The sequence below is a fragment of the Myotis yumanensis genome, unplaced genomic scaffold (assembly GCF_028538775.1).
Source record: "Myotis yumanensis isolate MYYU_CA2020_CCGP unplaced genomic scaffold, mMyoYum1.0.hap1 SCAF_3, whole genome shotgun sequence".
Taxonomy (NCBI): domain Eukaryota; kingdom Metazoa; phylum Chordata; class Mammalia; order Chiroptera; family Vespertilionidae; genus Myotis; species Myotis yumanensis.
In genome coordinates, this window is record NW_027223754.1 from 27272933 (window position 1) to 27290756 (window position 17824).

The 17824-nt window shown below is 47.1% G+C and overlaps 1 protein-coding gene across 6 annotated transcripts in view; it reads left to right on the forward strand.

Moving 5' to 3' along the window:
• Positions 1-17238, forward strand: part of CSGALNACT1 (chondroitin sulfate N-acetylgalactosaminyltransferase 1) — a 313490-nt gene extending 296252 nt beyond the window's left edge. For all 6 annotated transcript variants that reach the window (XM_070408515.1, XM_070408511.1, XM_070408510.1 and 3 more), the window contains 4 exons: positions 2705-2883; positions 3771-3865; positions 13017-13098; positions 15732-17238. In XM_070408515.1, the coding sequence (XP_070264616.1) occupies positions 2705-2883; positions 3771-3865; positions 13017-13098; positions 15732-16021 (646 nt within the window). In that variant the 3' untranslated portion in view covers positions 16022-17238. The remainder of the gene's footprint in view (positions 1-2704; positions 2884-3770; positions 3866-13016; positions 13099-15731) is intronic.
• The last annotated feature ends 586 nt before the right edge of the window (positions 17239-17824 follow it).

Consider the following 17824-nt stretch of genomic DNA (forward strand, 5'->3'; position numbering starts at 1 on the left):
CTGGGATCAATGTTCTCCTTACCCCTTTTCCCAGTGACTTTGATTGACTGGCAAGCCCATTCCCCTCCCCACCCTCTGCTGCAGCAGAGCAGAGAAGAGCAGCCCAAGCCAGGGTTTGGAGAATTTTTGGAAAGAACAACCTAGATTAACTTGTGTATTGGGTGAGTCCATATACATAATGACCACTCTCCCCTCTAAATGTGTAGCACTCAGCATGCACTCAAAGGTTGATCATCTCCAGGCTTGTCCTACCCCTAATGCTGTTACCTCAGTTTCTGATGCTGCCTTGTGTTCTTATTTAAGTATTCAACATGACGTTTGTAAATGTTTGCTCTATCTATACAAATGGACTGTAAGGCTGTTAAGGAGAGAAATTGGCAGCTCCTTTAACACAGTGTTAGGAAACTATTCCTCTCCCTTGGCAAACCTTGCTTGCTGTTGTTTAAATATAAAGCATTTTTATATTTGAGCTCTTGAATGATAGATCCTGGAAGACCTCTTGGAGGAGGACCCTGAATTATGAGTCAGATACAACCTGAGTGAGGACAGCCTTGCTGCTTCCCTGTGTTTGGGCATGTCGGTCCTCTCTGCCCTGCAAAGTAGCTACAGCTCACCCCGCAGTCAGGGAGTGTCTCAAAGAGCAGGAACCTTGAGACAAGCAAAGCAAGAGACCTGCTCCTGGCGTTGAGAGAAAGATGGGTCTCAGGATGGCAGATGAGTCATGGGAGACTCCCTTAGATGAACAGGCAAAAGACCAGGCAATGCCCAAGGGTAACACTTTCTAGAAAACTGAGCAAATAGGGCAGGAGAAGTGAGTTGAGCCTGACGTATAGGAGCTGGGCTTTGGAAACCCCCAGGGAGACAAAGATGACTGCACCTAACAGTTTGGGAGACAGGGAGGTACCTATCCTTCACTAGGGCCAATCCAGGACGGAAGAGGCTGTGGAGCACAACCATAGTTCTACTCACAGGAAAGATGAACTCGGCCCCTGGCTGGAGAAAAGAGTGAAGGTCAAGTCCTGAAGGAGAGGAGAGTGCCTCTAAATGTGGAGCAGTGCTGAACAGGATGCAGAATGTACAGAAATAGAATTTTAGAGTGAAAGGGCCTTGGTGCAGTGAGGAGACCGAGGCCAGTGAAATGAAGCGATTTGCCCCTGATACATTAGAGGCAGAGCTAGCATTAGAATAATTCATCTATTTACATGTTTGCAAACATCTGCACTCATGGGGGCGCAGTTCTAGGTCTTGGATCCAGGTTTCCTGACTCATCCGCCAGTGCCCTTCCCATCACCAGGCCTCCTGCCTTGATCTAAATCTGAAAAGCATGTCTGGCATCGGACTCAGACAGGTTGGGCCCACAGATTCCCAAGATAAAAACCCAAGCTCACTCCCAGATCTGAAAGAAGATGAGAAGTCTAGGAAGGGGTAGCAGAACTTGTTCCACTGATTAAATTACAAGATATCAGTACAACTTAGCATTTGAAAAGTTTATGACTCTATATTTATGTTGACCTTTACCCAAGTGGAAGACATACTTTTAAAAATGGAAATAGGTTTTTGAACATGTTTCACTACATCAGGATTAGAGAGAAGTTGAGGGATAGGGATAGGCCAGGTACAGGGAGGACTCGGATGTGAAAAGAAGGGTGATGTCAGCAGGAATAGGGGGATTTGCCAAGTGCAGGCATCTGTGAAGGTGGAATTAGGAGCTAGAATAGGATTATAAGTGGTTCTCTAATTCTTCCTGGTAGAACGCAGTCTCCATCCCACGAGGTACTGAATGAATTCCTGGAACTTGTGCGGAGATATGTCCTATTTCAGAAGGTACTGCTGTGCCTGGGAAAGAACAGCCGCAGGAAGAAACGTCTTGGCTTCACTGCCCTGGGCCTGGGAATCCTTGCCTGTGCCAGTGACAGCAGTAGCTCATGCTTACATAGTGCTTTCTACTCTTGGCCATGTTTACCTAACTAATAACTTTGTGAGGTGGTTAAGGAAGGTGTTATTATTCCTATTTAGCAGATGAGGCAACTGAGGTTCTGGGAGGTTAATGCCTAGATCACAGAGTTAATCTATGGAGAGCCAGGTCTGAGGCAGTTCTGGTCTTCTGAACCTAAGTCTGTCATTTTCCCTGTCTCGCTCTTCTACATTTCCTGAGCGTGGGGAAGGAATCCAGGTTTACATCTATTTGGGGATAAACATATATCAAGACTATCAGGTCTGGCTCCTGGAGTTGAATACAGATGAGAGGATGTGAGGTGGAGCCATTCTAATGGGATTTCATTTCCTTGATCTAGTGGTTTCATTGGCTCAGAAGGTATGGAGATTTTCCTGGGTTTCATTGGCTCAGAAGGTATGGACATTGTCCTGCGTTTTGTTGATCTAGTCTTCACTGGTTCAAGTTTTCTCCATCACACACACATAAAAGTATTTATTAAGCATGACAGTACAGTTTTCAATTTGGGAAAATTACTGAGAAGCAAGAAATAAACTGGTGTTAAAACTTTGCTAGGTGTTTGTTCTTGGTACCTTTAATCCCAATGTATTTCTGAAGAGTCTGGGTCATCCTGTAACTGCCTGGTAGTCTCATTGCCCTCAGGGTTACAAAAGAAACATGTCCGGATGTGGATGGCCCTTGGTCGTGTATTTTCCAGGGGATTCTGTTGACGTGGGAAGCCTGAGGGACTGTGTCTTTCTTCCCTTTTAGAGCTGCCAACTTCAGGAACTTTACCTTCATCCAACTGAATGGAGAATTTTCCCGGGGAAAGGGACTTGATGTAGGAGCCCGCTTCTGGAAGGGAAGCAACGTCCTTCTCTTTTTCTGTGACGTTGACATCCACTTCACCTCTGAGTTCCTCAACACGTGCAGGCTGAACACACAGCCAGGTAAGGGTGTATGGAGTCGGCTCTTCTCTTTCTCTCCCTCAGGTGGCATTTGGCTCCGACACTCAGGCATCATTCTCTTCATAATTCACTCTGCTGTCCTGCTTCTGAATCAGCCTTATTTCCCCCCAATGACAAAGGAAAGATTGGATTTCTCCTTTGGTGCCACAGTGTGGGCTTGTCAGCCACCATAATTCTGGGACTCCTTGTCCCAAGCTAATTTTTATAACCTCTTTTCCATTTTCACCTGGGACGTCGACTTTCATGAACATTCACAGGAGAAAATGAGGATATGACCTGGAGAAACTTCCTGAAACCAAAGGGAAGGCGTAGCTGTGGGTAGTTACCAAGGGAAGAAGTAAGCTGAGCAGAAATAACTCACAATATAAAAATTATTTTCATGGAGTTTGACTTATAGGCACAACTGGTACTCAGCTGATAATTACTGGAATGGGCATGCCAGTTGTTAAAATATTGAAACTCTTAGGATAAATTGATAAAGAGTAACTGCCCTAGGCTCCCCATGTCTATGCCTGCTGCACAAAGTCACCCCAGCCTCTGGCAACCCTTCAGACTTCCCCACAAGCCAGCAATTAAAGGGTTAATGTCTGGCAGGGCAGAGGGCATTAAGACTGTCTTTCACACCCACTCACATTGGTTGATATCACTATTTTGAATATCACTCCTGGGCTAAGAGGCTAGAAATATTTGAGAGTCTGTTCATCTGGTCTACCTGGTGCAGAACTTCTAAGATCTGTGTTAGACTTGAGTGAAGGGAAAAGGAAAAGTGGATGCAAATATCTGGGATATTTCAGTGGATTGAATATAGATGAACAAACCTAATAGTTTCGTCTGTTGCTTTCAGCGAATGTTTTCTTTCTGGTCTGCAGGGAAGAAAGTATTTTATCCAGTCCTTTTCAGCCAGTACAATCCTGGCATCATCTACGGCCATCACGATGCTGTCCCTCCCTTAGAACAGCAGCTGGTGAGTAATTACTCGCAGGTGCCTCTGTTTCTTGTCTTTCATTACTAGGGCACCTGACCATGAGTACAGGTGAGTAGAAGTCTGCGGATTGAGTCCTGTATTCATTTTAAAGTTTGGCAGATGTTCTGGCCTTTGCTCCCAGTGCCTGGTTGATTAAAAGTGCTTGCAATATTTAAAAGTGGAAAATAAATAGGAACAGTACCTTACAGAAAGGTAATTTCACACCTTCTTAGTTTTCTTCTATGGTTTTTGGAAACTAGTGTTGTTGCATTATGGATGCAGCACAGTTTCTCTTTATTATTAAACAAACCCGCAAGGTAAGAAAGGTGAGATTGTGTTCCCATTTGGCAGATGGAAACCGGAAGTCAGAAAGGGGTGACTCACCCCAGTACACAGTGAGTAAGTCAGTGGGGAAGCGGGGGCTAGATCCAGCCCCCTCCCATCATGCTATCATTCCCACATATCACGGTGACTTGGGGTGGACATTAGCACCAGCGGTGTCACAGGCAGGGTGGCTTCTCTGCTATGATCTTAGCTGCACAGGCGATGGAGGTGGAGCCACAAAGCCACCAAGGATCTCTGTAGCTGAGTTGTCTCCATTGGTGGTGGAGTCAGTCCACTTAGCGAGAAGCAGGGCAGCAACAGGAAGACGAGACAAGCCAGAAGAGGGTCTCTGTGCCACACAGAGGCCTGCCCCGCGGAGAATCAATTTCCCGTTCTTGTCAGGTTGGGCTGTGATCTCTTCCTGCAGAGATCAGCTGGGCGTGTCAAGGCGGTGTTCTGGCTCAGGCTGGGTCTCGGGAGCTTCTGACCTGGGGGCCGTTTGTTCGTTGCCTTGGTTAGCTCTGTCTCCTGTTTGAGACAAAGCCATGTTTCCTCCCATTGAGCACCTCATTGGCTGGGAAGGAAGTCTGTTGTGTAAGAATGGACATGCTTCTGTGCAATGGGAGAGGAAACTGATTTTCATGGGAAATACATGTTGTTGTTGTTTTTTAAAACTATATTTTTATTGATTTCAGAGAAGAAGGGAGAGGGAGAGAGAGAGAGAAACATCAATGATGAGAGAATCACTGATTGGCTGCCTCCTGCACAGCCCCTGCTGGGGACTGAGCCTGCAACCCAGTCATGCGCCCTTGACTAGAATCGAACTCAGGACCCTTCAGTATGCAGGCCAATGCTCAATCCACTGAGCCAAACCAGCTAGGGCAAAAATACATGTTTTATGAAATTCTTTTGTAGGATGGATTCTGTGTTCAAGCTGCCAGAAGTAGCAAAACCTGTTTTCTCCAGCAGTATCCTGTGCCCCGCTCCAATTAACCTCTGAGCGGATGTTCCAGAAAGTCAGCTCAGGTTCTTTCAGGTTGAACAAGGTCATGTCCTAGCATGGTTCCACTTGGGACACAAGCCACACAGGACAGTAATAATACAGTTTTCCCTTCCCCCGATGAAATTCTAATACCCTGGATCTGGTGAATGTCTGTTTATGTACCATATGTACATATGTGCTTTGTACATAAACACGGTAAGAGGTTTCACTCCCCCAAAACCAATTTTTATCCACCCTCATTGAGACAGAAAAGCTTCTTATTTCCATTCTGTAAGAGTTCTGAGCTTCTTATAGGGCTTGAGAGGGAAATGGGAAACAGGATTTATTTTCCTTCAACCAATCCGAATAAAAGTCCCTTCGATTTTAAATAAAGTACCACATTACATTTCACATCAAATGAGATTAAGGTTTTTACTTTAAACTCCTAAAGACCTTATTTGCTTGCAAGGAATTCTTGTCATTTTACAGGTTAAAAGGTTTATCCTGTTATTACCATTCCGGCAGGGAAGCAGGTGTAAGGGGAAGCCAGAGGTATGGCGCGGGGAAGCCAGTTTCTCAGATTTTCAGAATTAGTGGTCAAGCCAGATTGCCGTGTCCACAGCTGGAACCTCTAAGCTACCCTGCAACCTTTAACATTCCCTAGACCACATAAGTTTGCTCTTTCGGGGTCCAGTATTTGTGACTGTCTAGTCCAGAGAAACACAGCAGTTGTCTGTGAGACGCAGGGGTCTCCATCCAAAAAAGAAAAGTATTGATTTTGTTCTTTACTGGGTGAGCCATTTTTTGAGCACTTGCTGCCTACAGAGAACTAGTTTAGGTTGGTCAGGGAGGCAGAGAACTGAAACAGTTTTGTGTACTCAGAAGTGATTGCGAGATAATTTTAACTACTCCCTCCTTGTCTCTAGACTTACTGAAGATCACACAGACAGCTGGTAGCCGAGCACAGGCCCAAACTAGGATTTTCTTACTGTAGTGCAGGGGGAATTGATTCACTTAGGGCAGTGATGGCGAACCTTTTGAGCTCGGTGTGTCAGCATTTTGAAAAACCCTAACTTAACTCTGGTGCCATGTCACATATAGAAATTTTTTGATATTTGCAACCATAGTAAAACAAAGACTTATATTTTTGGTATTTATTTTATATATTTAAATGCCATTTAACAAAGAAAAATCAACCAAAAAAATGAGTTCGCGTGTCATAGGTTCGCCATCAGTGACTTAGGGTCTAGATGAGAGCTGAAATATAAAGGAAATGACCTGACAAACATCCCAAAGGAGAACATCAAACTACAGACATTAATATAGAGATGGAATGTGTAGGAGCTAAGGAGTTATAAAATAAAAAGCAATGATAAGCCCTAGCCAGGTTGGCTCAGTGGATAGAGCGTCGGCCCTGGGACTGAGGGTCCCAGGTTCGATTCCTATCAGGGGCATGTACCTCAGTTGCAGGATTGATCCCAGGTCACGTGAGGGCGCATGTGGGAAGGCAACCAATCGATGTGTCTCTCTCACATTGATGTTTCTCTCTGTCTCTCCCTCTCCCTTTCATTCTCTCTAAAAATCAAGGGGAAAATATCCTTGGGTAAGGATTTTTAAAAAGGAATGATAAGAGAGGGATAAATTAGGAGAGATTTCCTACCAAGGGTTCATTTTGACTCGGTCTAGAAGTATATAATGCATATATATTAATGCATTCTTGATAGCCTTCCTGGAATACATCAGTGTCCAAAGGGAGAACATAGATCCCAAATGTCACTGTAACAAAAGTTATTTATTCTTGCCAACAAAAGGCAGCTTTTCCAGCAGCCCTGCAGATATGACCTCATCGCCAAGGTTCTGGTCATTACTTCTCCTGGCTACCAGTATTGCCACTGTCATTGATAACATGTTGTCTGCAGATGCAAGCAAGAAACCAAACTGAAGGTATCTGCGTGTGTGTTTAGACTACTTGTTTCTCTACGATTGAATACAGACCATTAGTAATAAGTAGTAAGTGAAATCATGGGATTTTATATGAATATTTAATTTCTTGAGTTTTACACCTGAGATGAAACTTGCTGATGCTTTAATGTAGAAACAGCTCTTTGAGGAAGGAATGGCTGTAATTTCAGTAATTATTAACATTTCCCTTTCCTGGCTCAAGCTTTGTTAGTTCTTGCTGGGGCCATGGCGGGAGCCTCTTACCACTTCTGTCTTTAGACTCCTTCCCTCTTCTGTACTCAGTCTTTCCTTCATCCTTCATCCTCTGCCAGATATACATTTTCAAAATGAAGATTAATTCCATTAAAATTTTTTTTTTCATGGCATAAAGCCAGTGGTGTGCTAGTAAATGTTGAACAACCCACTCTCTGAAAGGGGGCGGGGAGAGCCCAGATTCATAGCGTTGGCCATTTCCCGTGGTGTCAATTTCCCCACCGAGGCCTATTGCAGGCTACCAATGTGATGTCACTCAACACGGAGTTGGGAAGAAACTTGCACAACCCTGGCTGCTCTAGCATAGCCCCGATTCCTTGTTGGGATTAACTTTCCTCTACAAACTGACTCTAAAACTGATTACGGAGAAAATGTTTGCAAACCCCAGCACCTGGCACAGGGTACCAGCTTGATAGACACCCAAGCCAGCCGCTCTGCCAGGGGAGCACCCTGCTCAGTGTCTCCTCATCTCCTTCCAGTTCAGAGCCATCTCCTCACCTTTTCTACTGTCCATAGTGCCCGGCATCAGAGTCTGCCATGCGGCCCACCCATCATTTAAATCTGATGACTGTGCCACTCTGTTCGTTGTGTCATGGTATATCCTCATCCTCTCTCTGATTAAACCCTTACCTGTCTACCTGCCTCCAAAAGTATTTACCACTACACAGCATTTCAGTTTAAATTCCTAAGGATTGCTGACCAGGCATAGTCTGTTTTTATTTATCTGGGGAGCAGATACTCACAGAGCAGCAAGAGTAACATGAACAGAGCAGTCCATGCAGGGGTGTGTAAGCCAGCACTGTGCCCGCGTCATCTCGTGTCGTGCTCAGTGGTACTGCATGCGAAGAGACATCGTTATGCTCAGTTCACAGACGAGAACCTTGAAACTCAGAGGCAGAAGTCACTTGCCCAGACTGCTAAGTGGCAGGAGCAGGAGTGCACGTGCCACCTGTGTGATGGAGACAGGGCTGAGGATGCCGAGGGGACTTATTCTTTGGCCTTAGTGTGCTTCCAGGAGAGCACAGAGTCTAACCCAGGGGTGGGCAAACTTTTTGACTCGAGGGCCACAATGGGTTCTTAAACTGGACCGGAGGGCCGGAACAATAGCATGGATGGAGTGTTTGTGTGAACTAATATAAATTCAAAGTAAACATCATTACATAAAAGGGTACAGTCTTTTTTTTTTTTAGTTTTATTCATTTCAAACGGGCCGGATCCGTTTTTGACTCGCGGGCCGTAGTTTGCCCACGGCTGGTCTAACCTTTTATTACAGATCCCCAAACAGAGGAAACCTGGACCATTCCTTGTCTAGCTTGCTACCCTTCAGAAGACACTTCATGTGTTTAATGCAGAGACAGATAAAAGATGTCTTGTTGAAAGTGTGGGTTAGTACAAATCTGGAAGGGGTGGCATTTGAATCTGTTCTTAATCCAATTCTTTGAAAGCTTTGGCGCCAGAATATACTTTATCTTTCAAGAAATAGAAACTGTCACGGCACCGTGCCTTACCATGGGCACATGGGTACCGTATGCAGCCCCTGGAATCCTGCACAGGGTGCTCGCCCAGCCCTTGGGCACATGCATACCACATGCGGGCCCTTGGAATATTGCACAGTGTGTTCATCAGCCTTTGGTACCAGAGAATGGGGACTGCACAGTGTGGGGGCAGGAGGCACCCAACCGAGCCATAGAGGACCCTGAAGTTCAAGGTCTGCTGCTCATGGACAGGGCCGGCTACTCACCCTGCATGGCCCAGTGGACAGTGAAAGCACAGGGCCCTTGTTCAAAACTCATTAAGAATTTCAAGATGGCAACAGCAGAGCATTAAACCAGGCCTGAAGCCTCCTCATGTGGAGCCTGTGGACTGTACACTGCCTGCCTGCCTGCCTGCCTGCAGTGAGGGCAGAAATTAGGTTAATGAACACCATTCAGTGTTTCTGGTGAACGTGAGGCTGCTCAGACACAACCTCAGGTCTCCAGAGACTCTCTTGTCTTTAGAGGAAATACGCCACCTGAGTATATGTTACTTGTTTTATTTTAGGGCCCAGATTGCGTCATGGGCAGTTGTCCAAGTCAGTGCCATGAAAGCAGACAGGCGCTGCCTGCCGCCCCAGCCCCCTGTGCACCTGCACCTGTACCTGCAGGGTGGCCGCCTTCCTCTGTCTTTGGAGGGAGGTGCTGATTTATGCCTTGTGTTTTGGTCCTAATAGAAAATAATCACCCCGGTCGTATGAATCACCTACAGAGCGGAAGGTCTGGCAACTTCCTGTGGTCTCGAACTGTCTTTTCTGGTGTGTTCCTGCCCTGCGGTGCTCCGATGGGATCCTAGGTGGGAGAGAAAGGTAGTTCAGAGAGCTAAGAGGAGGCCAGCCCTGGAAAAAAATTGTTAAAAGTGAGGATAGCACTTGAAAACAGGTCCGGAAATTCAGGACAGAAGGAGGAGATGTTTCTCTTTTAAAGTCTAATCTCTATCTTAGGGCTTCTTCTTTCTCTAGACATCACTGGTGTGTATCTGTTCAACGCTTGACCAGAACAGTGGCGCTCCTTATGCCTCGGGCAAAGGTGCTAAGAAGTTAAGCCCTCTGCTTAGACTCCAGGAAGGTGAAATGTTTTTGTCTGTTAATCCAGAATGACACAATTCTGAGGGTTTTCCACTGGAATTTCTAGGCCTTCACTGGTCCACTTCCTGACAAGATTCTGGGCTTGGACCTTGTATATTTCCACTGGCTTGATGTTGTCTCTGCTCTTCATTCGTTCATTGGAGAAGTATAGCAGATCCTCAGATAACTTTCTTTTGTTCAAGGTTGGTTCATTATAATATTAGTGAGATGCCTGAGTAGGAACTCAACTCCTGATAATATCAATTAGCATACGGTAAAATTGGTTTTGATATACATAATTTGGCTTGAAGTCACAGAACCCATCAATGATGTTAACTGATGACAGCGTATTTATTGAGTTTCGCTATGTGGGAGACAGTGATCTGGGTGCTGGAGACCAAGCTTGCGCTCACCAGAGGTGGTAGGTGAAGACAGTCGGCTAACAGAGAAACAAATACAACAGAGTGATTCCAGAGAGCCTGGTTTATAGAGAAAATCAGCCAGGTGATGGTGTAGAGTGTGACATGGCTGGGAAGGGTTGACAGTGGCTGGAAGGGCCTGGATGAGTGACTCTGAGCAATGACATTGGAGCAGAGCCCAGGGGTGAGCAGGGAAAGAGTGAACCTGGGAGGCAGCTCTGCAGGTATCCAGCTGTGGAGACCTGTCATCCTGGTGCGTTCAGGAGGCAGAATATAAGGGACACGTGAGCTGGGCAAGGCAGGCAGGGGCCAGGTCCCGTGGGGCCTTTGCAGGCTGGAGGTTTCCGCATGGATTTCATTCTAATTGCATTAGAGAGCATGCAATTAAAACCACGGCAGGGCTTTAAATGGGAGCGTGCTGTGATCTGATGTACACTGGAGAGCGCTCACTCCCGGCTCGGCTGCTGGTCCAGGGCACCACTCCAATTAGCGGCTCAGCACAGCTGGGGTGGTGGAGCCTTAATAAGTGAACGCTAATAAGTGCACTCCATCTTGTCCCTGACAGTATATGCTGTGGGCACGATCGGTTCCCACCAAGGGCTACGATTCAATGAGCTCTTCAGACAGTGGCTTTTCGTGGCTTGCCAACTCTAAAGCCAGTGTTAATAAGTATTTATGTAGCTCATTCCCAGCTCACACATCCATTTGTTTCTGTCACCCTGTCTGCAGCTGAGGGTCATTCTTCACTGTGTGCAGGTTTACCAGGTACTGTGCCCACTCACCCCAGCCCTGGAGTGGCTGCTTCTTACACCCCCCACCCCACCCCACCCCCACACACACACCCCTTTGTCTTTCTTCCCAAGCCCTGACCCGTTGTTCTCCCCATTTGGACCTTTCTCATTTGCACTCACATAGACCTCAGCCAAGTATTTGAAGTTTGGATACTGGCACTCCTCTTCGACTCCACTTTTATCCAGAAGCTTAGAAGACTCGTCTGCATCCTGGGGAAAAGAGGATATTAAGCCAGTAGCTGCTTCAGGAACAGCGTACCTGGTATAACAGGGATGAAGCAGAAACCAGTTTTAAAAATGACTCAGTGGAGACTTTTCTTGGACTTTCCTGCCCTGTAAAACCTTTCCGGTCGATACTAATGACATTGTCTTGTCACTTGGGAGGTTTGTGTTACAGGCCTTTGTTCTGAAGAGGGATTGGAGAGCACGTGCTGGGGACCACGGTAACCGGCGAAGCCGCTGTGGTCTCGGTTTCCCTTGGCAGTCCTGCTGCGCGCTGGCAGCAGTGCAAGCGGCATCCCCGTGGAGGTGGTAGTGAAAATAAGGTTGTTTCCCAGGTCACGGAGTAAAAGAGTTTTCAAGTTCATCAGCCCTTCTGCAAGCCATCTGTCCAGTACAGTGGAGCCTGTGGTATAGATAAAGGGAAACTTCAGGGAGGTGAAATAGTAGTAATCGGACACATGTTTGGATCTTAGAGCTGGAAGAGACCTTAGGAGTGGTTTAGCTCAGCCTCCTCAATTATTGGAAAGGAAATAGGGGCTCGAAGAAGTGCGGGGCCTGCCCGAGGCAGAGAAGCCAGCGGTGGTCAAGATGGGACAAGACGCACACTGTGTCTCATTGGCTGAGAACAGAGCCAGGCGTCCCCAACGGGAAAGGCAGCAGTCCGTCCGCGTGGATGGGGACCTGGTGCAGCCTCCCCTCAACCCACCCAGCCAGGAGACTTAACTCAAAAGTGAATCATGAAAAATAACAATTAAAATAGGTCCCCAAACCATTCCCAGAATTACCTCAGCCAGAAATATAGAAGCAACTTCTTCAACGCCTTGCTGCTTCAGCCAGAACATTGGAAATTTACTTGCAAAGTAAGAGGTTGGGCAGGGCCAGGTCTGGCTTTTTGAAGAGAGTCACCGCTTGGATGGCCTCTCGGCAGCCTGGCCGCCTGGCAACGGCTTGCAGAGGCTTTGTGGAGCAGTTTGGCTTGAAAGTAAAGATGAATGGACAGAGTCCTTCTTCATAACCTGGACGCGCCGTGCCCTTTTCCTCAACAAGCAGGAGCAGAGCCGGAGTCACACGCTGAAGCCTCGGTTTTCCTTCCATTGCCCGAGGGAGCCCTGTGTGTGCACGGTGCCAGGGCAGCTGAATCCCGAGTTGTTCTCTATCCCTTCTCTCAACTTCCTGAGCCCTTTGCTGGCTCCCAGCCCGGCCCTGTGTGAGGGGCCGAGGCCTCCAATTCTCGCTGGCACTGGTGTTGGGCCAGACACGTAGGTGGCTTTTCCATGGCGCCGCTCAAAAACTTGCTCTCCGGTTTGTTTTTGAGTGTGTGTGTATGAGTGTGTGTATGTGTGTGTTTCCATGCCTTGTACCCTAGAAACATTCCAGCCAGAGGTGCCAAAAATCACAAGGCCCTGTTTTGGGACTGGTGAGCTGACTGTATTCCTAACCGTCCAGAAAGACTCAAATCCATCTGCGTTTCCCCCACAGGGTTGCAGCTGTTTATCAGTGCTGGGATGGACTCTCTATTTAACATTGCTTATGTGAATAACCTCCGTTTCTTGTTATCCACTCTGTCCTTCCCTCTCAAATGATGGTGCTTTCCCTGCAGGTCATAAAGAAGGAAACTGGATTTTGGAGAGACTTTGGATTTGGGATGACATGTCAGTATCGGTCAGACTTCATCAACATAGGTAAGACAAATCCACTGGCAACAAGTCTGCATCTCTACTGCCACCTAGAGGCCAGGGAAGGGCTGTGAGGGAACCTGGCCAGTCAGCTTCCAAGGAGCCTGGTGGCAAAGGAGGTGCCACTTCTTAAGAAAAGGTGGCTCAAGTTCATTCCTCTTGCCATGGGCTTGGAGCTGGACCAATAGGTGGCCTGGGAGTGTATGGCACTTTAACCCTATAATCTCCACCAGCACCTCTCAGTCACCCCAAATAAGGCTCCCATCTGCAAATTGAGGCAGCTCATTGTGTAAAGGCAGCTTCCAAGGGGTCCCCCTAGTGCTGACTTCCAACCTGTCTGGCTCCTGTGCCCCATCATGTAGACCAGCCTGGGCCTCCCCAGTAGGGGGAATCCATTAAAAAATAGGGTGACATTGGGAATTTGAGAAAATCACACACCAGGAAATTTTGGAAGAACTGCTGTACTTTCAAAAATTCCGGATGTCACCTGAAGCTCTGAGTGTACAGTCACTGTGTACGCGCACACACATACACACAGGTTCCCAGAGCACAGACAGGGCAGGCCCTTCGGTTGCAGTTGAGGAGACCAAGGTTCTCAGAGGCAAAATGAGGGACACAGTCAGGATGAGAACAGTGTCTGTTGTCCCCCTTGGGAATTCCGCACTCTCTCCCCACGGCAGTTCTACCTCATGCGCCTCTGAAGGGAGTAGAATTGTGGATTATGTGTGACTTGGGAGTGAATGAGCAGGTCAGAAACCTTGATCTTGGGCTCTGGCTCTAGCAGGACAGAGTCTGGAAGTCCTGTCCTCACTAGGTGTGGAGATGCCCACCCCCACCGCCTCCCTGTGGCCTCCCAGAGACCGCTCCCCTGCTCTCTCCTGTCTACTCCCCCTCCCGCCCAAGGCCTACAGCTTCTCTTTTTAAGGTCAGTGAGTCTATCTGAGAAGCCCCAAGTTTTGGTCAGAGGTGGAGGTGGTCTGCAGGGCCTGCAGAATGCTCACAGGAATCACCAGTTAAAAATAAAAATAAAACCCAGACGGCTTGCAGTCAGGTCCTGTGAGCAGCTGCAGAGCACCCAGGATGCCAGTCTCTGAGTGGCAGGAGCCCGGGATAACCAGCAGTGAACCACAGGTGTGCTTTGATTTGTTTAAGAAATTAGCCTAAATGATTTTGTGCAAATCAGTTTCCAAAAATGACATTTTTTTTTTTTATTTCTAAAGGAGATTTCCATTTTAAGAAGCTGTTTCCTTGCTCTATATACAGGGAGAGAGTATTTTGTGATGATCTATATTTATCAAATTTGGGGTAATAATACATTTTTTCCCTAAAGACCAGGCATTGATATACTAGAAAAACATGAGAATGGCAGGCTGGGCCGGTGCTCTTTCTCAGTTGGCAGTTGCTGTGAGCTCAGAATGAATCTTTGGGCTACATCTGTCCCCCATTATTCTTGCAATCTTGCATTAATTTGCAAGCATCATATGCTCGCATAAGTTTTACTTAATAAGTTGTAATGATACCAATGGGAATAATAAACCAGCTACAGCTAACTAAGCACTGCCCCTTACATTACTGTCTCGTTCGGTTATGACACCTACTTCATTTCAGGATAAAGGAACCAGAGCTCACGAGAGGTAAAGTGGGAGCTTGGATGAGAACCAAGACTCAGATTCCAGACCCTTGACTCAGAATGGTCTCTGCCTGCCTGTATTGGGGGGAGTACAGAGCCCTCGTATACGTGGACCAGGGGTGGGTGCAGTGTGGTTTCTCTGTGCTTGGGGAGCCCCTTTCCGGGATCCAGCATTAGCCTTGATCAGAGCAGCATGGTTTGGGGACAAAGGGCTCTGTTATAACGGAGAAAAGATGTTGAGAATCACCTCGCTATGTCTTGTAAGAGTTGGAGCAATCTCCCAGGTGAGACAAGGAACAATGACAAAAAGAGGCCAATTTTCCTTCGGTTCTACTTGAGTCACCGTGGACTTTAGGTTAAGAAACAACCTGGGGCATCTCAACCTTGGGTGAGAGTGTAGGGGACCGGTATTCTCCTTGTCCATTCCCACGTGAAACAGGATTGCTGGAGTGGAACCCCAGAACCGACTGGGGCTGGTCCCTTCAACATGAGTCATTTCACCAGCTTTTGGGAACCACTTTAGTCTCCAAAAGGAAGAGTGCTTTTGTGGGGTGTGATTTTTTTTCACACTTAGATCCTGTTTTACTACTTCACACTGCACACCTTTGGTTTATTCCATGTGAAGTGGCAGGAGGAGGAGGTCACATTCAAACAGAAACACGGGGATTTTCACCGGGAGGTCTCGGGTTGAAGTTGGGGCGCTTCTGCAGCTCTCAGTTGGAGTCTGGGGCTCATCATTAGCACTGCTGACAGCTCTCGGAGGCGGGCAAATGCTGGGATTCTGTTTTCGGTCTTGTCACCTCTGGGAGTTGGTACTGGCTTTCGTGAAGGTCCTCCGTGTTCGAGAATCCTGAGTTCTCTGACACAGATGGACACTCATCATTCGGAGGGGCGGCAAAACACATCTCCCCTAACGGCTTCTTGTCTTCATGCTGTTCTGTGCTTGACAGTACAGGGAAGCGGGAGATGCGGGCCCGGCATGACTCAGCAGTGTGTTCTCTCCTGACAGGTGGGTTTGACTTGGACATCAAAGGCTGGGGCGGAGAGGATGTGCACCTGTACCGCAAGTACCTCCACAGCAACCTCATAGTGGTGCGGACGCCCGTGCGGGGCCTCTTCCACCTCTGGCACGAGAAGCGCTGTGTGGACGAGCTGACCCCCGAGCAGTACAAGATGTGCATGCAGTCCAAGGCCATGAACGAGGCCTCCCACGGGCAGCTGGGCATGCTGGTCTTCCGGCACGAGATCGAGGCTCACCTTCGCAAGCAGAAACAGAAGTCAAGCAGCAGAAAAACATGAACTCCCAGGGACACATTGGAGGAGATGTTTTTTTGTTTTTTCCTTTTGCAATGAACCTGACAAGTGGCTGCAACAAGGAAGTGATGTCCATAAAGGGCAAACAAAGAAGCTGACTGATGCGTAAGCGACAAAGGGAGCGCGCCTCCAATTTCTGCCTGTGCGGTTTTACGCAGCAGGAATGCAAATCTCACACTTTGCCTGCAGAAGGAGCCCCAAGAGTCAGGATCCTCTGCAGCTTCTGACGAAGGAGAATGGTTGTGAGGTTGTACGCTTGGCGGCGTGGAGGCCTGTTGCTTTCTGTGCTCATTGCCATATTCATGAATGAAGACCAGTTTTGTACAAAGTTCATTAGAATGAAAGGCAAACATTTCTCCCCAGCAGAATGATTGTATCAGTAGGACTCTCGAGTCTAGGAACTCTCAGTGTCTAAAACAACAAGGCAGGCGAGGAGACTGTAAACTCAAAGATACCCTCATGACGATCCTTGTGAGTATATTAAGCAAAACCAAATGGACTAAAAAAAGAAAAGAAAGAATCACTGTTGCCATTTTCCCCAAAATTAACCAAAAATAATCTCATCTTTTTGGTTGTAGTTTTAACCATCCCCATTTGTTTATTTTACTTAAAAATGCACTTTTCTTTTGCTTAAGAGTTCTATTTTGCTTATTTAATGACCCATGTGCAAGCCTTACTAAAGAGCACAAGCTAGCGTACACTTTTGCATTTTTTTTTTAATATATTTTATTGATTTTCCACAGAGAGGAAGGGAGAGAGACAGAGAGTCAGAAACATCGATGAGAGAGAAACATCGATCAGCTGCCTCCTGCACACCCCCCACTGGGGATGTGCCCGCAACCCAGGTACATGCCCCTGACCGGAATCGAACCCGGGACCCTTCAGTCCACAGGCTGACGCTCTATCCACTGAGCCAAACCGGCTTCGGCCACTTTTGCATTTTTTAAGAAGATACTTTTAGATGCGTTAGGAGAACTTTCCATTCAGAGCACCAGGTGGATACCCACATCCGAGGACCTGCGGGTGCTGGGCCTGCCAGGCACCGCGTCAGACCTTCAGCACGTGGGAGGCGTGGCGTGGGGCTGCTGAGGACCAAGACATAACCGGACTGTATCTGGAGAGTATTTCCGAAGAGGAGCAACTGAACACTGGAGGGAAATAAAAATATCCTTTTTTTTTTTTAACCTCAACAGAAAAGGAAACTCATTCAGACGGGCGGTATCTTGATTTATTTAAAAGTCAGAAAACACATGTTTTTTGCAAGGGAGGACTGGGGACTACTTTCTTACCTGTTTAAATAAACCAAAGTACACTGTGTGAACCAAACGCTCTTTCCCAAGCAGGGTGCTCTTCCTGGCTGCCGGCTTCCATGAGAAGAGCTGCAGGGAAATGTATTTTGTGAAGATCACTCCATCTGCCCGAGTCTCCCGGGATGGGAGGTTTTGCTACATGTTCACCCACCCCCGTCTAGGGGGGAGTAACTTCATTCTTTTTTAAATGAAGCTGTTCTACTCCGTCACCAAGACGCTTCTGAAAATTGCATTTTATTACAGTTTCCAACTATTTAAAAAAAAAATAAATAACCGTTAACACTGAGTGGTTTCTACATTCATGTGAAAATTATTTATTTAATAGCCAGCACCAGATGCATGAGCTAATTATCTCTGATTCCTTGTCTTCTGTTTGCCCACAGTCAAGTCATTGTTTAAAAGCTTCAAGAACGTTCAAGCTGTTGGTGTGTGGGGGGAAAAAAAAGCATTGTATTGATTTGTACGGGTAGTTCATAAC